The sequence below is a fragment of the Saccostrea cucullata genome, unplaced genomic scaffold, assembly GCF_032062105.1.
Source record: "Saccostrea cucullata isolate Sc308-1 unplaced genomic scaffold, CSIRO_AGI_Scuc_v1 ctg501, whole genome shotgun sequence".
In the NCBI taxonomy this organism is placed as follows: Eukaryota; Metazoa; Mollusca; class Bivalvia; order Ostreida; family Ostreidae; genus Saccostrea; species Saccostrea cuccullata.
The window spans coordinates 91,701-111,107 of record NW_026935502.1 but is presented as its reverse complement, the minus strand read 5'-3'; the positions used below and the strand labels follow the sequence as shown (position 1 = coordinate 111,107).

Genomic DNA, 19,407 nt, shown 5'->3' with positions numbered 1-19,407 from the left:
TTTTCTGTTCATCATCAAAAAGTAAAAAAAAAAATCATACAAAGTGTAAAGAAGTTGCTGAATCGGGATTGGAGTGTTAATACTCTTGCGGAAGTTTTTTCTGGTCACATGATACAATTATGGCGGACGAAGTACCTGTCGTTACCGTTCAGACGGATCAAGGATTTGAAAGGTATAATTACTTATTTAGCTATATAGCTTAATTTACCTATATAGCTTTATTTACCTATATAATATAGCTTTATTTAGCTATTTTAGAATAAGTTTTTGTTTTATGACAAGTAGACAAAAAGTCGCATAATACGGCAGTATTAGTTTTCAACTTTGAAATGGACTGAAAACAATTCACCCAAAACCCACTTTTAAAAATGTTTCTCCTTTTGTGCAATTGCAGTCAAAGATCTAAAAGTTTGGGGATATGTATAACGGTTAATATGTGATTAAGCAGCTACTTTAACAAAGAAAAGCAGTTTTGGTCAACAAGATAATTGATTGATAATAATTCAGCACAATGCAAGGCAATCACACTTAGTCATGCCTCATTGCACGTCCAGTGAGGGATAGCTATCCAAACAATAGGGATGCATTTTTTGGTTAAAAAGTGTTTAAAAGAGGCAATGTTTTTACGGTGCCATCTGTGCCCTCATACATGCCAACTTTCCCGATTTAGGCGGGATCCTCCCGATTTTACCCTTTCATCCCGCCTTCCCGATCGGGAGAGAAAAATTGCCCTAATTTCCCGATTTGAAAAAAAAAATCACTTTAAAATTTCAGATTTTAAAAGTTTCCCTACCGCTGAATTTTGACAATCGGGATAACAATGTCAGACTTGTATATTCAATGCACACAGATAAGTTTCACTGTTTATTTAACCAGGTGTTCATTACTAATTAGCCACAGGAAATCACTTCACCCATGAACGCACGCAGTTGTCCAGGTACGAGTAGCTTATAGCTTGGGGCAATTAGGGGATTATCTTGTCAGTTCTAAGGAGTATGCAAGGTGAAACACATAGATTAACATGATAACTGTTGGTCATTTTATTAAAAACATAAATTAAAGACAATAAAATACTAATTAAACCATAAAATCGGAATCCAAAGAGATCGTTTTTTGAAAACGAAAGTAGAAAACTACAAAGCATAGCTGATAATTTTATCTACCTATAATAAAAAATATTTCTAAGTTGCCAATTAAAATATTATGAAAAAATTAAGATGAAACAATCAAGTGTATTTCAATTAGAATTTCTTTTCCCTCCCTTCTCCCAAAAGTAATGTGCATGACTAAAGGAAATACCCACAAGGCACCATCAAGCCTGACAAATTTCATGACTAAAAAAAAAAATAATTTTCTTTTAGATAGGTGGTATAAATTTCTGTAAATTTAATATATAATTAGAATTTCTAATATAATATAAAAAATCTCAAAAATGTTTCCAGAAACAGGACTTTACAGTATCAAAACCTCATATTTTTTAGCCTTTGAAAAAATGATTTAGGCCTAAAAGTTGTAAACTTTTCAATTTTTCACTAAATTATGTTTTCTGGTAGAAAAAAATGTTGTTTACATATGTATCTAAATACCCCTTCTTAAGTGAAAGAGGCACCTATTTTAGCAGAAATATTTCAATTTTGGAAAGAAAAACATTATTTTTTGTGTTAAATTAATTTTTAAGCTGTATTGATAAGTAATATCATTATTATAAATTTAAAAAAAGATCATTTCATAATCATTTAATTTCACGACAAAATGTCGCGAATTTAAAAGCTTTGAAAATTGTCGTCACGCGCTAAATCCCCCATGGGAATTTTCAAAAGTTGGCATGTATGTGCCCTAAGTTGTTTTTATCAAACCTTTTAAAAAAAATATCCGCCATAATTTTCATGCGACCTTTTGTCTGCTTTTCATAAAACAGAAACTTATACAAAAATAGCTAAATAAAGCTATATTATATAGGTAAATAAAGCTATATAAGTAAATTAAGCTATATAGCTAAATATAGTGATTTTCCTGGACCTGATTAGGGCCTAGCATTTTTAAAAATATCTTATTACTTTATATAAAAAGAGTGAAGGTACGGCAGTTGGGATCTTAAATTTCAGGGGGTGCCTCGGTTTACAGTTGATATTAATTACCAAGTAATATATAAACTTTTCCTACTGTTTTCAAGTGAGATCTAGAATCAAAAATGATTGAATAACTTCGTTCTATCATCTGCCGATTCCTCTTGTGATATAATCGACCAGAATTACATGAAAAATCTAGAGATAACAAGTTTAGTATGGTCTATGACCTCTCTAGATTTCTTTGAAGTAAGTGAACCTCTTCTTTCAATATAAATGGATTTGGAGTAAGGATAACATTTTCAACTTCATTAGCCACATGGTGCAGTGGTAAGAGCATCTGCTCTAGAGACACAAAGTAAGGAGTTGATCCATATGTCGTGGGTTTGAATCACTTTGTGGGACTTGGAGACAGGTCCTTCGGATGAGACCGTACAAACCGAGGCCCCATGTGGTAGTAGGTCTCCACATGAGTGAAAAATTCTTGAGAGGGACGTTAAACAATATAAAATCAATCAATCAATTAATCAACTTCATTGGTGATTTCAATTTTTAGTCAAAATAATTTAATGTCAGATCCAAACTTTTTCTTAAAATTATCTTCAAGAAATTTCCAACATGCAATAATTTTCTAGGCAATGGACTGACGATAACGGTACAGCATGGACAAAATTAAATCAAAACTTTGAACAAGCAAATTCAAAGACTTGTGGTCCATCGCTTTTGATGTTTTAGTTGGTGGGATATGCCATCAATTATTTACCATATTGTGTCAAGTATGAATGCCCAATCATATGTCATTCAAAAGTAATCACCAGAATTAAAAATTTTGGAAATTAGGTCAAATATGAAGGTCAAGGGGTCAATAATCAGAGCATACTTGGAAACATCTTGATATAAGTACAGGTGAAATATGAAAGCCCTTTCTCTTCTCAATCAAAAGTTAATTAAAGATAACATGTTTTTAAAGGTCAAACTTTAAGGTCAAGGTCACAGGATAAAAACATATTGATACTCAAAGTAAGGTCTTCTCACAAGAAATACAGTTGTGAAATATGAAAGCACTAGCTCTGTTCAAAAGTTATGGCCAAAGATAAGTTTTTGAAAGGTAGGTCAAACTCCAGTGTCAAGGACAAAGCCCAAAGGGTCAAAGTTGTTGGTTTCTACAGAAATGTCTTTTCACAAGGATTACATATGTGAAGTATGAAAGCCCTAGCCATGACCATTCAAAAGTTAGGGTCAAGGTTAAAGTTTTTAAAAAGTAGGTCAAGCTCCAAGGTCAAAGGGTCAAAGTTGTTGGTATCCAGTGAAAGGTCTTGTCACAAGGATTAAATATATATGTGAAGTATGAAAGCCCTAACTCAAACCTAGAGTTATGCTTAAGGTTTGTTTTATAAAGCAGATCTTACTCCAAGGTCAAGGACAAAGGGTCAAAGTTCTTAGTATCCAATGTAAGGTTTTCTCACAAGGATTATATTTGTGAAGTCTGAATGCCCTTGGCCCTTACGAATCAAAAGTTATGGCTGAGGTTGAAGTTTTTTAAAAGTACGTAAATATCCAATGTCAAGGTCAAAAGGTCAAAGTTGTTGGTAACCAATGAAAGGTCTTTCCACGAAGAATACATATTTGAAGTATGAAAATCCTGGTATTCACCATTCAAAAGTTAATTTGAAGTTTAAAATTTTTTTGTAAATTGTGTCAAACTTCAAGGTCAAAAGGTCAAATTTGGTGGTACCCAAAGAAAGGTCTTGTCATAAGAAATAAACATGTACCCGGTAAAATATGAAAGTCATAGCTCCACTCAATTTAAAGTTATCAGCAAGGTTAAAGTTTTTGCAGACAAACGGACTCTGACAGACAGACATACAGAAAGACAGACAGATAGAAAGACTGACATGACAAAAACAATATACCCCTGAATCTTCAATTATGGGGGCATAAAAATACTAATTAAGGTCTTCCGTCTTCACGGAAGACCTTATAGTGATTCTATTGTTTCTTCTTATTATTATTATTTTTCCATACACCAAATTTTGTGCACGCAATTTCTCGAAGACTACTGGGTGGATTTTCATAAAATTTACAAAAATTATGTGTTGTTATCTGAAGTTATTTTTTCCGAGAGATTTTTTGAAAATTCTCTTCTGGTGCCAAGTTACGGGACATTTTTTGAATATAAAATGACATTTTGTCCACAGTTAATCTCAAGAACGGTAGAAGATATAAATGTGAAACTTTCAGGGATTATAGATCGTAATATTCACTATCCAGGACGCGACCTTTTGTTCGTCGTCAGTACTTCCGGTCGTAACGGCAAGCGAATTAAAAAAAATGTATTTTCTAACTTTTTCGTTTTTCAAGATTTTTCATTTCTTTTTCGAATGCTAATAGAGACCCTTCTTAAAAAGCTAAATATAAAATTTGTTTAAATACTGGTAAATCTCAACTCTAGATATTAACATTTAAGAGTCTGAAGCGTGTCCAAAATGGCAGCTGTCTCTGTCAACTCCGCCATTTCGCAAGTCGGGGTTTATAGAGGCAGCCGAGCGTTTGCTTAAACAAATCTAACATAAGGATAAATGTAATGTAACAAACTACTTGGATTGTCACGTAGTAGTTATGTTGCAATTCTGTGTCAAACTCAAACTTAATCACCGTTTCACTGCTTTAGTGTTACTTGGCTAGATACGATATATAATGTGTACAATGTGTTAAATATACTTTCTAAATCTCGAAATAAAATATAGGCGATAAGAACTTTTTATTTTTTTTAAATTTCTTTGAAGCAATCACACCTATCTAAAAGAAGACTACAAAGAAAAGACGTGAATATTTACCTGGGCGTCTTTCGCAAAATTATGAATAGTGACCCACTTTTCATTTTTCTTAGACTGGTGTACTGTTTAGAAGTATAAACAAGTAAATTCAGAGAAGAACTCCAAATAGCGTAATGGATAGCTGGTTGGATTTTCACACTGGTCACCCAGGTTCAATCGCCCATGTGTCAAATTTTTTTTATCCACATTTTAGCTCAATTTTACGTGGAATATTTTCCAGAATCGGACGGAAGACCTCTCGTTGCTCGCAACGAGATCGTTTCTAGTTTCTTTTTCTTTTTCAAAATGTGGATTTCTCTTAAACCTTAACACACCCATGTAACATTAAACAAAGAATTAATTGATCTTAGGAAACATTCACAGTTATGTTTTATATCTTACTCTGATTTAAATAAATTAATGATCTATGTCCAAGATTATTGCCTTGTGTAGTTTTGGAGTATTTGATAGTTTTTGTTTTAAGATAAATACTGATAGTCTTTCCTTGGTTCTATTAGTATTTCTTTTCTCTTCAGAAATATAATAAGACCAGTTTAATCATCTGACAATGGAGAATGGAATGGCTCATCAGGGTATTAAATTTTTTAAAACATATTTTAATTAATATTTTTACAGGTTAAAGAAGTTGACTGAAAAGTTCAAAGAAAAGTTTGATTGTGAACCAAACTTCTATGGAAGAGCCCCAGGAAGGGTCAATTTAATTGGTAAATCTTTTAATAAGACATTGTTTACCTAATTAAGCCATTCTGAAGTTCAAGTGTTGCTTAAAGTTCATTAACCTTTGTATTCAAGATTGTCTTACATACTTTTGCTAGTTACAAAATGTTTAGAGTATTATGTCATGTCACACCATTCACTTGAAAGTCATATTGTTATTTTTTGTGATGAATTATGATTTAAGTCATAGTATAAAGTACATCTTATAGAATTTTTGATTTATTTACTCTTTTATAAATCTACATTGTATACATGTACAGTGTACAAACATTTTTTGTGTTTTGTGTCGAAAGAAATGGAATGTCAGGCATATTCTACAAGTGTTTTAGCTGTCCAGAATTGTATTAGTTCAGTGTCGATGTTCTGTCCAAGTAGTCATTTGATAACATTAACATTTTTACTGATTTATTTTAGGTGAACACATTGATTACTGTGGTTACTCGGTGTTGCCTATGGCGATAGAACAGGATGTTGTTATTGCTGTGGCTACAACAGAATCTCAAGATGTTTTATTAACAAATATGAAGAGTGAATTATATAAGTATGTTAATCTAAAAGAAGATGGAGAAAAGCTCAAAGATTACTTTTTATTTTTTAAATTTTTTAAATGTTATTATGTTCACAAATTGGATCAATCTTAGTGATAAGTTTTTTTCATCTTATTTCCATGTACAATTCTGTTTAACAAGCAAATTTATTTTTAGCACTGCAACAAAAATTCATTTCAAATTACCACTCTTTGAAGATAACATTATGGTATCTTAATATTGCATGCATATAAGAAAAAGTTGTTTTTCATAATTTTTTTTATTAAATTGTAGTGACTTTGTATTTACTGTCAACAATGTGAACATTAACAAGGATAAACCTCAGTGGCAGGACTACTTCCAGTGTGGATTTCTGGGAATGACAGAGCACCTTAAGCTCTCCTCCCCACCCCGGGGAATGAAGTGTATGGTGGATGGGACAGTCCCCCCAAGTTCTGGCCTCTCCAGCTCCAGCGCTCTTGTTTGTTGTGCTGCCCTGGTTACAATGTATGCCAACGGGAAAAGTCTGCCAAAGGTGTCAGAAACTTTGACCTCTAGAATGTAAAGCAAGAAACACTATTTCCAAGTATACATGTATAATTATTTTTATGTATGATGGCTGGCATTAGAGTATTTTTGCAAATAATTTGTAAAGAAATACTTGTAAGTAATTGAAATATATTTTGTTTATAGGTAGAATTTATCATAACTTATTTGCCCTCTTTCAGATATTCTGACTCCTGTGATCTTCATATTTTATTTATAATAATAATTAACTTCTTTTTTCATACAAACATAAATAAAGTACAAGAACACCACTGTTTGATTGTTTTCAGAAAGAGTTGGCAGATATGTGTGCTAAATGTGAGCGTTATATTGGAACACAGGGAGGTGGCATGGATCAGGCAATATCATTTATGGCTCACAAAGGAACAGTAAGAAAACAATTTTTTAGAACAGTGCTTTATACAAAGATATCTACATGTATATGCTTTCCAACCAAATATGATTTACACAATGTTTTAGGTTACCCAAGTCAACATGGTGACCTAATCCTTGCATTAATCATAAACTTTTGTATACATGTATTTTCTGCTTCAGTTTGATCAATTTCAGATCAGGTTCTAAAATCATACAATCATTTTACAGGCAAAATTGATTGATTTCAACCCACTGAAGGCAACAGACGTCTACCTGCCTGATGGAATTTCATTTGTGATCTCAAACAGCTGTGTAGAGAAAAATAAGGCATCATCATCAGAATTCAACACCAGGGTCGTAGAGTGCAGAATTGCCACTCAGGTATGGAGGAAGTGAAATTGTACACCCCTCCATTGTCAAAAAATGCAGTTAAACAGAATTTATTTAGTAGACTAATAACACTACTTAAAAAAAAACAAAGATAAAATAATAGATATTTTACAAAACTTGCTGTTGGTAAAATATTGTATTTAGACAGAAAAAATAAATGCAAGACTTTTGAAATCACATACATGTATTTATAGTTTTATTTTCACATAAAAATTGAGACAAAGAAATTTATTTTCACATGAAAATTGAGACAAAGAAATTTTTTACATACTTGAATTGATGGAATCAACTGTTTTATTGAAATTTATCACAAAAAATATTATACAATCATATGTTTTATATGCAAACATGCCATTTGTCTGTTTCTAAGATTGTGTATTTTATCAGATTCTAGCCAAACAGAAAGGTCTTCAATGGGCTGATTTTCAGCGTCTAGGAGACGTACAGAAAGCCCTGAATATAAGCCTTCCTCAGGCAGTAAAACTTGTAAAGGAGGTCCTTCACAAGGAACCATACACTCGCTCAGAAATCTGTCAGATTCTGGACATGAAGGAGGAGGACTTTGTCAGCAATATCCTTAGTGCTAGGACTGCCCAAGGTCTGATCATCACTGTCCCAGTGGGGAAATTAATCTACAGTTTTTGGAAATATTAATTAGTTCTATATAAAAGAATGTAAAAAACACATTTAACTTAATTCTGATAAGAAGGATATTTACCTTACACAATGAGTTAATACATACTAAGTAAACTTCTTCTATTTGCAGTGCAATCTTTCAAGCTGTTTCAGCGAGCCACTCATGTCTTCTCTGAGGCTGGGAGGGTCTTGTCCTTTAAACATATCTGTGAAGAGGCAGACCCTCAAGCTTCACAGAAACTCGGGAAACTGATGAATGAAAGCCACACCAGTTGTAGGGATATGTATGAGTGCAGCTGCACTGACCTGGACAACCTCGTCAATATTTGCTTGTAAGTTCATAACAAAGATGACAGGTTTGTTTTTTTACAAGTTGTTGTTGTAAACTTGGCCCTAACCACCAACAGAAGCCAGAGAGTACAAAATGATTTAGAATATCATTAAAAATCATGATTTCTGTTGGTTTAGCTAATTTTTATGAATGACAGGGAGACAGGTGCTCTAGGATCTAAACTGACATTGTTATCTTTTACAGGGAGGATAGTTCTCTAGGATCTAGATTGACATTGTTATCTTTTACAGGGAGGATAGTTCTCTAGGATCTGGACTGACATTGTTATTATCTTTTATAGGGAGGATAGTTCTCTAGGATCTAGATTGACATTGTTATTATCTTTTATAGGGAGGCAGGTGCTGTAGGATCTAGACTGACATTGTTATTATCTTTTACAGGGAAGCTGGAGCTCTAGAATCTGGACTGACATTGTTATTATCTTTTATAGGGAGGATAGTTCTCTAGGATCTGGAACTGACATTGTTATTATCTTTTATAGGGAGGATAGTTCTCTAGGATCTGGAACTGACATTGTTATTATCTTTTATAGGGAGGATAGTTCTCTAAGATCTAGATTGACATTGTTATTATCTTTTATAGGGAGGATAGTTCTCTAGGATCTGGACTGACATTGTTATTATCTTTTACAGAGAGGCAGGTGCTGTAGGATCTAGACTGACATTGTTATTATCTTTTATAGGGAGGATAGTTCTCTTGAATCTGGACTGACATTGTTATTATCTTTCATAGGGAGGATAGTTCTCTAGGATCTGGACTGACATTGTTATTATCTTTCATAGGGAGGATAGTTCTCTAGGATCTGGACTGACATTGTTATTATCTTTTATAAGGAGGATAGTTCTCTTGGATCTATTGTTATTATCTGACATTGTTATAGATTGACATATCTTTTATAGGGAGTAGTTCTCTTGGTGCTGTTTTACAGGATGTGCTCTAGTATGTGGACTGACATTGTTATCATTGTTATTATCTTTTATTATCTTTTATTAGTATGTGGGAGGATAGTTCTCTTGGATCTGGACTGACATTGTTATTATCTTTTACAGGATGTGCTCTAGTATGTGGACTGACATTGTTATTATCTTTTACTGTAGGGAGACATTGTTATTATCTTTTATAGGTGCTCTAGGATCTGGACTGACATTGTTATTATCTTTTATAGGGAGGCAGGTGCTGTAGGATCTAGACTGACATTGTTATTATCTTTTATAGGGAGGATAGTTCTCTAGGATCTGGACTGACATTGTTATTATCTTTTAAAGGGAGGCAAGTTCTCTAGGATCTAGACTGACAGTGTTATTATCTTTTATAGGGAGGATGACATTGTTATTATCTTTTCATAGGGAGGATAGTTCTCTAGGATCTGGACTGACATTGTTATTATCTTTTATAGGGAGGATAGTTCTCTTGGATCTAGACTGACATTGTTATTATCTTTTATAGGGAGGATAGTTCTCTAGGATCTGGACTGACATTGTTATTATCTTTTATAGGGAGGATAGTTCTCTAAGATCTAACTGACATTGTTATTATCTTTTATAGGGAGGATAGTTCTCTAGGATCTGGACTGACATTGTTATTATCTTTTACAGGGAGGCAGGTGCTTGTTATTATCTTTTATAGGATCTAGACTGACATTGTTATTATCTTTTATAGGGAGGATAGTTCTCTATTGATCTGGACTGACATTGTTATTATCTTTTACAGGGAGGCAGGTGCTGTAGGATCTAGATTGACATTGTTATTATCTTTTACAGGGAGGATAGTTCTCTTGGATCTAGACTGACATTGTTATTATCTTTTATAGGGAGGATAGTTCTCTAGGATCTGGACTGACATTGTTATTATCTTTTATAGGGAGGATAGTTCTCTTGATCTGGACTGGTTATTATCTTTTATAAGGAGGATAGTTCTCTTGGATCTGGACTGACATTGTTATTATCTTTCATAGGGAGGATAGTTCTCTAGGATCTGGACTGACATTGTTATTATCTTTTATAGGGAGGATAGTTCTCTTTTAGGATCTGGACTGACATTGTTATTATCTTTTATAGGGAGGATAGTTCTCTTGGGAACATTGTTATTATCTTTTATAGGGAGGATAGTTCTCTAGGATCTGGACTGACAGGGTTATTATCTTTTAAAGGGAGGATAGTTCTCTTGGATCTAGACTGACATTGTTATTATCTTTTATAGGGAGGATAGTTCTCTAGGATCTGGACTGACATTGTTATTATCTTTTATAGGGAGGATAGTTCTCTAGGATCTGGACTGACATTGTTATTATCTTTTATAGGGAGGATAGTTCTCTTGGATCTGGATTATCTTTTATAGGGAGGATAGTTCTGACATTGTTATTATCTTTTATAGGGAGACTGGAGCTGTAGGATCTGGACCGACATTGTTATTATTTTCATAGGGAGGATAGTTCTCTAGGATCTGGACTGACATTGTTATTATCTTTTATAGGGAGGATAGTTCTAGGATCTGGACTGACATTGTTATTATCTTTTATAGGATCTCTTGGACTGACATTGTTATTATCTTTTATAGGGAGGCTGGAGACATTGTTATTATCTTTTAAAAGGAGGATAGTTCTCTTGGATCTAGATTGACATTGTTATTATCTTTTATAGGGAGGATAGTTCTCTAGGATCTGGACTGACATTGTTATTATCTTTTACAGGGAGGCAGGTGCTGTAGGATCTAGACTGACATTGTTATTATCTTTTATAGGGAGGATAGTTCTCTAGGATCTGGACTGACATTGTTATTATCTTTCATAGGGAGGATAGTTCTCTAGGATCTGGACTGACATTGTTATTATCTTTTATAAGGAGGATAGTTCTCTTGAATCTGGACTGACATTGTTATTATCTTTCATAGGGAGGATAGTTCTCTAGGATCTGGACTGACATTGTTATTATCTTTCATAGGGAGGATAGTTCTCTAGGATCTGGACTGACATTGTTATTATCTTTTATAAGGAGGATAGTTCTCTTGGATCTAGACTGACATTGTTATTATCTTTTATAGGGAGTCAGGTGCTGGAGGATCTAGATTGACATTGTTATTATCTTTCATAGGGAGGATAGTTCTCTAGAATCTGGACTGACATTGTTATTATCTTTTATAAGGAGGATAGTTCTCTTGGATCTAGACTGACATTGTTATTATCTTTTATAGGGAGTCAGGTGCTGTAGGATCTAGATTGACATTGTTATTATCTTTTACAGGGAGGATAGTTCTCTTGGATCTGGACTGACATTGTTAATATCTTTTACAGGATGTGCTCTAGTATGTGGACTGACATTGTTATCATCTTTTACAGGGAGGCAGGTGCTGTAGGATCTAGACTGACATTGTTATTATCTTTTATAGGGAGGATAGTTCTCTTGGATCTGGACTGACATTGTTATTATCTTTTATAGGGAGGATAGTTCTCTTGGATCTGGACTGACATTGTTATTATCTTTTATAGGGAGGATAGTTCTCTAGGATCTGGACTGACATTGTTATTATCTTTCATAGGGAGGATAGTTCTCTAGGATCTGGACTGACATTGTTATTATCTTTCATAGGGAGGATAGTTCTCTAGGATCTGGACTGACATTGTTATTATCTTTTATAGGGAGACTGGAGCTGTAGGATCTGGACCGACATTGTTATTATTTTCATAGGGAGGATAGTTCTCTAGGATCTGGACTGACATTGTTATTATCTTTTATAGGGAGGATAGTTCTCTAGGATCTGGACTGACATTGTTATTATCTTTTATAGGGAGGATAGTTCTCTTGGATCTAGACTGACATTGTTATTATCTTTTATAGGGAGGATAGTTCTCTAGGATCTGGACTGACATTGTTATTATCTTTTAAAAGGAGGATAGTTCTCTTGGATCTAGATTGACATTGTTATTATCTTTTATAGGGAGGATAGTTCTCTAGGATCTGGACTGACATTGTTATTATCTTTTACAGGGAGGCAGGTGCTGTAGGATCTAGACTGACATTGTTATTATCTTTTATAGGGAGGATAGTTCTCTAAGATCTGGACTGACATTGTTATTATCTTTTATAGGGAGGATAGTTCTCTAGGATCTGGACTGACATTGTTAGTATCTTTTACAGGGAGGCTGGAGCTCTAGGATTTGGACTGACATTGTTATTATCTTTTACAGGGAGGGTAGTTCTCTAGGATCTAGAATGACATTGTTATTATCTTTTATAGGGAGCAGGTGCTCTAGGATCTGGACTGACATTGTTATTATCTTTTACAGGGAAGCTGGAGCTCTAGGAACTAGATTGACAATGTTATTACCTTTTATAGGGAGGCAGGTGCTCTAGGATCTAGACTGACATTGTTATTATCTTTTATAGGGAGGATAGTTCTCTAGGATCTGGACTGACATTGTTATTATCTTTCATAGGGAGGATAGTTCTCTAGGATCTGGACTGACATGGTTATTATCTTTTACAGGGAGGCAGGTGCTGTAGGATCTAGATTGACATTGTTATTACCTTTTATAGGGAGGATAGTTCTCTAGGATCTAGACTGACATTGTTATAATCTTTTACAGGGAAGCTGTTGCTCTAGGATCTGGACTGACATTGTTATTATCTTTTATATGGAGGATAGTTCTCTAGGATCTGGACTGACATTGTTATTATCTTTTATAGGGAGGATAGTTCTCTAGGATCTGGACTGACATTGTTATTATCTTTTACAGGGAGGCAGGTGCTGTAGGATCTAGACTGACATTGTTATTATCTTTCATAGGGAGGATAGTTCTCTAGGATCTGGACTGACATTGTTATTATCTTTTATAAGGAGGATAGTTCTCTAGGATCTAGACTGACATTGTTATTATCTTTTACAGGGAGGCATTTGCTCTAGCATTTGGACTGACATTGTTATTATCTTTTACAGGGAGAATAGTTCTCTCTAGAATCTAGACTTGACATTGTTATTACCTTTTACAGGGAGCAGGTGCTCTAGGATCTGGACCGACATTGTTATTATACCCCACGCAACTAGTTGCGTGAGGTATAATGTTTTCGACCCGTCCATCAGAGTGTCAGTCAGAGTGTCAGTCAGTCAGTCAGTCAGTCCTGTTTTTTTTTGTCAGCGCAACTCCTCATAAACTACTGCACAGAATTTCGTCAAACTTTGCAGGTATTGAGGACACAATGTGTAGATGTGCATATTACCAGGAAATTCCGATTCCGTTATTTTTTCCGGGGATTTCCGCACTTTTTAACTTAGGCATTTGGCCATACCTTGAATATAGAGATGAACAGTTTGTCAGTGCAACTCCTCATAAACTGCTGCACAGAATTTCATCAGACTGCAGATATTAAGGACACAATATGTAGATGTGCATATTACCAGGAAATTTCGATTCATTTATTTTTTCCAGGAATTTCCGCACTAAAAACTTCGGTTTTTGGCCATACCTTTTATATAGAGATGAACAGTTTGTCAGCGAAACTCATAAACCACTGCAAAGAATTTCGTCAAACTTTGCAGATATTAAGGACACAATATGTAGTCGTAAATGTGCATATTACCAGGAAATTCCGATTCATTTATTTTTTCTTGGAATTTCCACACTAAAAACTTAGGTTTTTGGCCATACCTTGAATATAAAGATGAACATTTTGTCAGTGCAACTCCTCATAAACCGCTGCACAGATTTTCGTCAAACTTTGGAGATATTTAGGACACAGTGTGTAGATGTGCATATTACCAGAAATTCCGATGGCTTTATTTTTCTGGGAATTTTGGCACTTTTCAAATTAGATTTTTGGCCATACCTTGAATATAGAGATGAACATTTTGTCAGCGCGACCCCTCATAAACCGCTGCACAGAATTTTGTCAGACTTTGCAGATATTTAGGACACAATGTATAGATGTGCATTTTACCAGGAAATTCCGAATTCTTTATTTTTCTGGGAATTTGGCACATTACAACTTAGATTTTTGGGGATATCTTGAATATAGTGATTAACAGATTGTCAGCGCAACTCCTCATAAACCGCTGCACAGAATTCCATCAAACTTTGCAGATATTTAGGACACAATTTGTAGATGTGCATATTACCGGGAAATTCCGATAACTTCATTTTTTCCTAGAATTTCCACACTTTTCAACTTAGATTTTCGGCCATACCTTGAATATAAAGATGAACATTTTGTCAGCGCAACTCCTCATAAACCGCTGCACAGATTTTCGTCAAACTTTGGAGATATTTAGGACACAGTGTGTAGATGTGCATATTACCAGAAATTCCGATTCCTTTATTTTTCTGGGAATTTTGGCACTTTTCAAATTAGATTTTCGGCCATACCTTGAATATACAGATGAACATTTTGTCAGCGCGACCCCTCATAAACCAATGCACAGAATTTCGTCAGACTTTGCAGATATTTAGGACACAATGTATAGATGTGCATTTTACCAGGAAATTCCGAATTCTTTATTTTTCTGGGAATTTGGCACTTTACAACTTAGATTTTTGGGGATATCTTGAATATAGTGATTAACAGTTTGTCAGTGCAACTCCTCATAAACCGCTGCACAGAATTCCATCAAACTTTGCAGATATTTAGGACACAATTTGTAGATGTGCATATTACCGGGAAATTCCGATTCTTTCATTTTTTCTGGGATTTTCAGCACTTGAGTTTTGGGGGAGCGTGGGGTATGTGAGCTTGCTCACTTTTTCTTTCATTATCTTTTACAGGGAGGATAGTTCTCTAGGATCTGGACTGACATTGTTATTTTCTTTTACAGGGAGGCATTTGCTCTAGGATCTGGACTGACATTGTTATTATCTTTTACAGTGGTCTAGGATCTAGACTGACATTGTAATTATCTTTTACAGGGAGGCTGGAGCTCTAGGATCTAGACTGACATTGTTATTTTCTTTTACAGGGGCGGGTGCTCTAGTATCTGGAATGACATTGTTATTATCTTTTACCGTGAGGCATTTGCTTTAGGACTTTGACTGACATTGTTATTATCTTTTACAGGGGCGGGTGCTCTAGTATCTGGAATGACATTGTTATTATCTTTTACAGGGGCGGGTGCTCTAGTATCTGGACTGACATTGTTATTATCTTTTACAGGGGCGGGTTCTCTAGTATCTGGACTGACATTATTATTATCTTTTACAGGGGTGGGTGCTCTAGTATCTGGACTGACATTGTTATTATCTTTTACAGGGGCGGGTGCTCTAGTATCTGGACTGACATTGTTATTATCTTTTACAGGGGCGGGTGCTCTAGTATCTGGACTGACATTATTATTATCTTTTACAGGGGCGGGTTCTCTAGTATCTGGAATGACATTATTATTATCTTTTACAGGGGCGTGTGCTCTAGTATCTGGACTGACATTGTTATTATCTTTTACAGGGGCGGGTTCTCTAGTATCTGGACTGACATTGTTATTATCTTTTACAGGGGCGGGTGCTCTAGTATCTGGACTGACATTGTTATTATCTTTTACAGGGGCGGGTGCTCTAGTATCTGGACTGACATTATTATTATCTTTTACAGGGGCGGGTGCTCTAGTATCTGGACTGACATTATTATTATCTTTTACAGGGGCGGGTGCTCTAGTATCTGGACTGACATTGTTATTATCTTTTACAGGGGCGTGTGCTCTAGTATCTGGAATGACATTGTTATTATCTTTTACAGGGGCGGGTGCTCTAGTATCTGGACTGACATTGTTATTATCTTTTACAGGGGCGGGTTCTCTAGTATCTGGACTGACATTATTATTATCTTTTACAGGGGCGGGTGCTCTAGTATCTGGACTGACATTGTTATTATCTTTTACCGGGGCGGGTGCTCTAGTATCTGGACTGACATTGTTATTATCTTTTACAGGGGCGGGTGCTCTAGTATCTGGACTGACATTATTATTATCTTTTACAGGGGCGGGTTCTCTAGTATCTGGAATGACATTATTATTATCTTTTACAGGGGCGTGTGCTCTAGTATCTGGACTGACATTGTTATTATCTTTTACAGGGGCGGGTTCTCTAGTATCTGGACTGACATTGTTATTATCTTTTACAGGGGCGGGTGCTCTAGTATCTGGACTGACATTGTTATTATCTTTTACAGGGGCGGGTGCTCTAGTATCTGGACTGACATTATTATTATCTTTTACAGGGGCGGGTGCTCTAGTATCTGGACTGACATTATTATTATCTTTTACAGGGGCGGGTGCTCTAGTATCTGGACTGACATTGTTATTATCTTTTACAGGGGCGTGTGCTCTAGTATCTGGAATGACATTGTTATTATCTTTTACAGGGAGGCATTTGCTCTAGGATTTGGACTGACATTGTTATTTTCTTTTATAGGGAAGCTGGTGCTCTAGGATTTGGACTGACATTGTTATTTTCTTTTATAGGGAAGCTGGTGCTCTAGGATTTGGACTACATGGTTATTTTTTTATTTACAGGGAGGCTGGTGCTCTAGGATCTCGACTGACAGGAGCAGGCTGGGGAGGCTGTGCAGTTTCCATGGTTCCAACCAATCATGTGATGGACTTTTTGGTCAAAGTCAAGAAAAACTTCTATGACAAAAATCCATCAAAAGCGTCAATGGTTGGAAAATCTTTATTTGCCACACAGCCAGGATCAGGGGCCCAGATTTACTTACCTAACATTGCTTGATGAAAATAATTGATACAAGATTAAAAGTAGCTGTTATATTGAATATGGTGCCATAGATTAATTGCCATATACCTGTGTACATTTGAACACATAATTCATACAAAATTGGTCTGTGTTATTATTTTTGTTTCTGTAAATTTGTAATTACATGTATGGGTTTCACTACCAAGGGATATAGCATCCAAAATATCACTTCTTATATGTCTCAATAAAGTGTATTCCATTTCATCTGGATTATAGTGTTGTGAATTTAATTGCATTAAAGTCTGTATATTTTATGTAACAGTACACTTTTTATGCCCCTGGAATCAATTTGTGGGTACCAGTATATATAGTTTAATTTAGTCCTGTCTGTCTATTTGTCTGCAAAAACTTTAACCTTGCCCTTAACTTTTAAGTGGATGGGGCTTTGGCTTTCATATTTCATATAATAAGACCTTTCTTCAGGTACCAACAAATTTGACCTCGTTACCTTGACCTTGGAGTTTGACCCCACTTTTACCAAAAAATTCTAAGCTTTAAGCTTGGTCATAACTTTTCATTAGTTGGTGCTAGTGCTCTCATATTTCACATGTGTATTTGCTGTGACAAGACCTTTTAATGGGTTTAATAATATTTGACCTTAGAGTTTGACCCACTTTTAAAAAACTTTAACCTTGGCCATAACTTGAATCGTTAGTACTAGAGTTCTCACATATCACAAGTGTATTCCTTGTGACAAGATCAACAATTTTGACTAAAAATTGACCTTGGAGTTTGACTTGCAATTGAGAAACTTCAACCCTTACCTGATAGCTGCCATCAGGGAGCATCAGTGTTTCACAAACACATCTTGTTATTTATTGGCTATCAGAGTTTACAAAGGGTATTTGATACATACCCAGTATAGATCTATACAGTAAAAGTATATCACAGAGAGATTTTGCAAAATTCCAGTATCCCAACGTGAAGCTGATGACAATTGATAAGACATACATTTCAATTTAATTAAAATTAGATCTTTGATCTGCTAGATCTGCAATCTAAAACTTTAAGTACAGTACTGAGTAGTGTACATTTTTTGTTTTTTATATAACATGTTTTCTTTTGTTGGTATTTGAATTTACCAAGGTAATGTCAACCTGGTGACGTGATCATGACACTATTTTAAAAATAATCAGCTTATTTTTTGCTGATGATCTTTGCTGAAAACTTCAAAAATCACCAAATAATTATTATTTACTTCAAGCATTTTCACAAGCTAAAAAACAATTCCATAAAATGTGTAAGCAATTGAAATCTGGTTTCTATAAAACTGTAGCTAACACTATTAATGAACTGAACCCAAAATGTACCAAAAAATTTTGGAATTCTTTAAAGTCAAACATGCAGAATCAGGTTGAGGCAGAGTCACCCATTAAATTGTCCTTAATATTTCATCTAACATTAAAGTATACTTTATCACGCCTGCTAATCGATCACTTGCACAACCAGCAGTTGTGTATAACAATCAAAAGAGATCGATTTCCGGTTGTGCATTTGATGCGAATAATTCCAGTTCACAGTTAGTAAATGGACCCGATTCAGACAATTATTGATTATTTTATTAATAAAAATATAAGAATGTGATTCCATGAGCATTTTATTTTTCTTTAATTTTACACTCTCATAAAATGCAGTGATTGTCGATTAGCGACTATATTTGTTTTGAAGCAAGGGCTGGTAGAGCGAAAACGCTGATTGAAAACAGTATTCGCCGACTAAAATTCGTTTTAATCTCAACTAACCTTGAAAATTCGATGTCCACCATGAGTATGCAACAAGTGCATCCTATCCACCAAAACTGGGACTTCGATATGTGTATAATTTGACAAATATTCGAAGAAAAAAACATTGCTTATGCATGCGATCATTCAGTTGTGAAAGAGATCTCGGGTTATGCATGAGATAAAGGATAAAAAGTTACGCAAGTATTATACAATCTCCATAATTCACCTCTTATACTATTTTATTTTTGGTAATTATAAAATGTTAAATATTGTCTATAATATAAAGACGTTGCAGGGGCAGATCCAGCAATTTTGGAAAAAAAAGGGGGGGGGGTGTCCAGATGTCCAACACTCATGCATATACATGTAGGCACTTCAAACCTGGCAACACTGAGTTTTCAACAGTTTCAACAGTTCTATGGAGGACTTTGACAAGCCAAAAACAAACAAACAAACAAATAAAACAAAAACACAAACAAGCAAGCAGGGCTGGGATTGCATGTGACAGTACT

General features: G+C 34.9%; 1 protein-coding gene across 2 annotated transcripts; it reads left to right on the top strand.

Moving 5' to 3' along the window:
- Positions 1 to 100: 100 nt before the first annotated feature.
- LOC134243021 (N-acetylgalactosamine kinase-like) lies at positions 101 to 17,375 on the top strand. Of its 2 annotated transcripts, none has more exons than XM_062725228.1 (9): positions 101 to 172; positions 5,519 to 5,607; positions 6,035 to 6,161; positions 6,442 to 6,682; positions 6,984 to 7,082; positions 7,297 to 7,449; positions 7,846 to 8,056; positions 8,225 to 8,426; positions 16,934 to 17,375. In XM_062725228.1, exons 1-9 carry the CDS (start codon positions 120 to 122, stop codon positions 17,145 to 17,147), a joined length of 1,389 nt encoding a protein of 462 aa, XP_062581212.1. In that variant the 5' UTR covers positions 101 to 119; the 3' UTR covers positions 17,148 to 17,375. The 2 variants fall into 2 exon arrangements, with proteins under 2 accessions (XP_062581212.1, XP_062581213.1); XM_062725229.1 differs by lacking the exon at positions 16,934 to 17,375 and adding an exon at positions 12,779 to 12,876.
- Positions 17,376 to 19,407: the final 2,032 nt, after the last annotated feature.

Bases quoted from the DNA above. Each gene is read 5' to 3' on its own strand.
- LOC134243021 (XM_062725228.1), top strand. From the start codon at position 120: ATGGCGGACGAAGTACCTGTCGTTACCGTTCAGACGGATCAAGGATTT. The intron at 173-5,518 runs GTATAATTACTT...ATATTTTTACAG, and splicing joins ACGGATCAAGGATTTGAAAG to GTTAAAGAAGTTGACTGAAA. The intron at 5,608-6,034 runs GTAAATCTTTTA...GATTTATTTTAG, and splicing joins AGGAAGGGTCAATTTAATTG to GTGAACACATTGATTACTGT.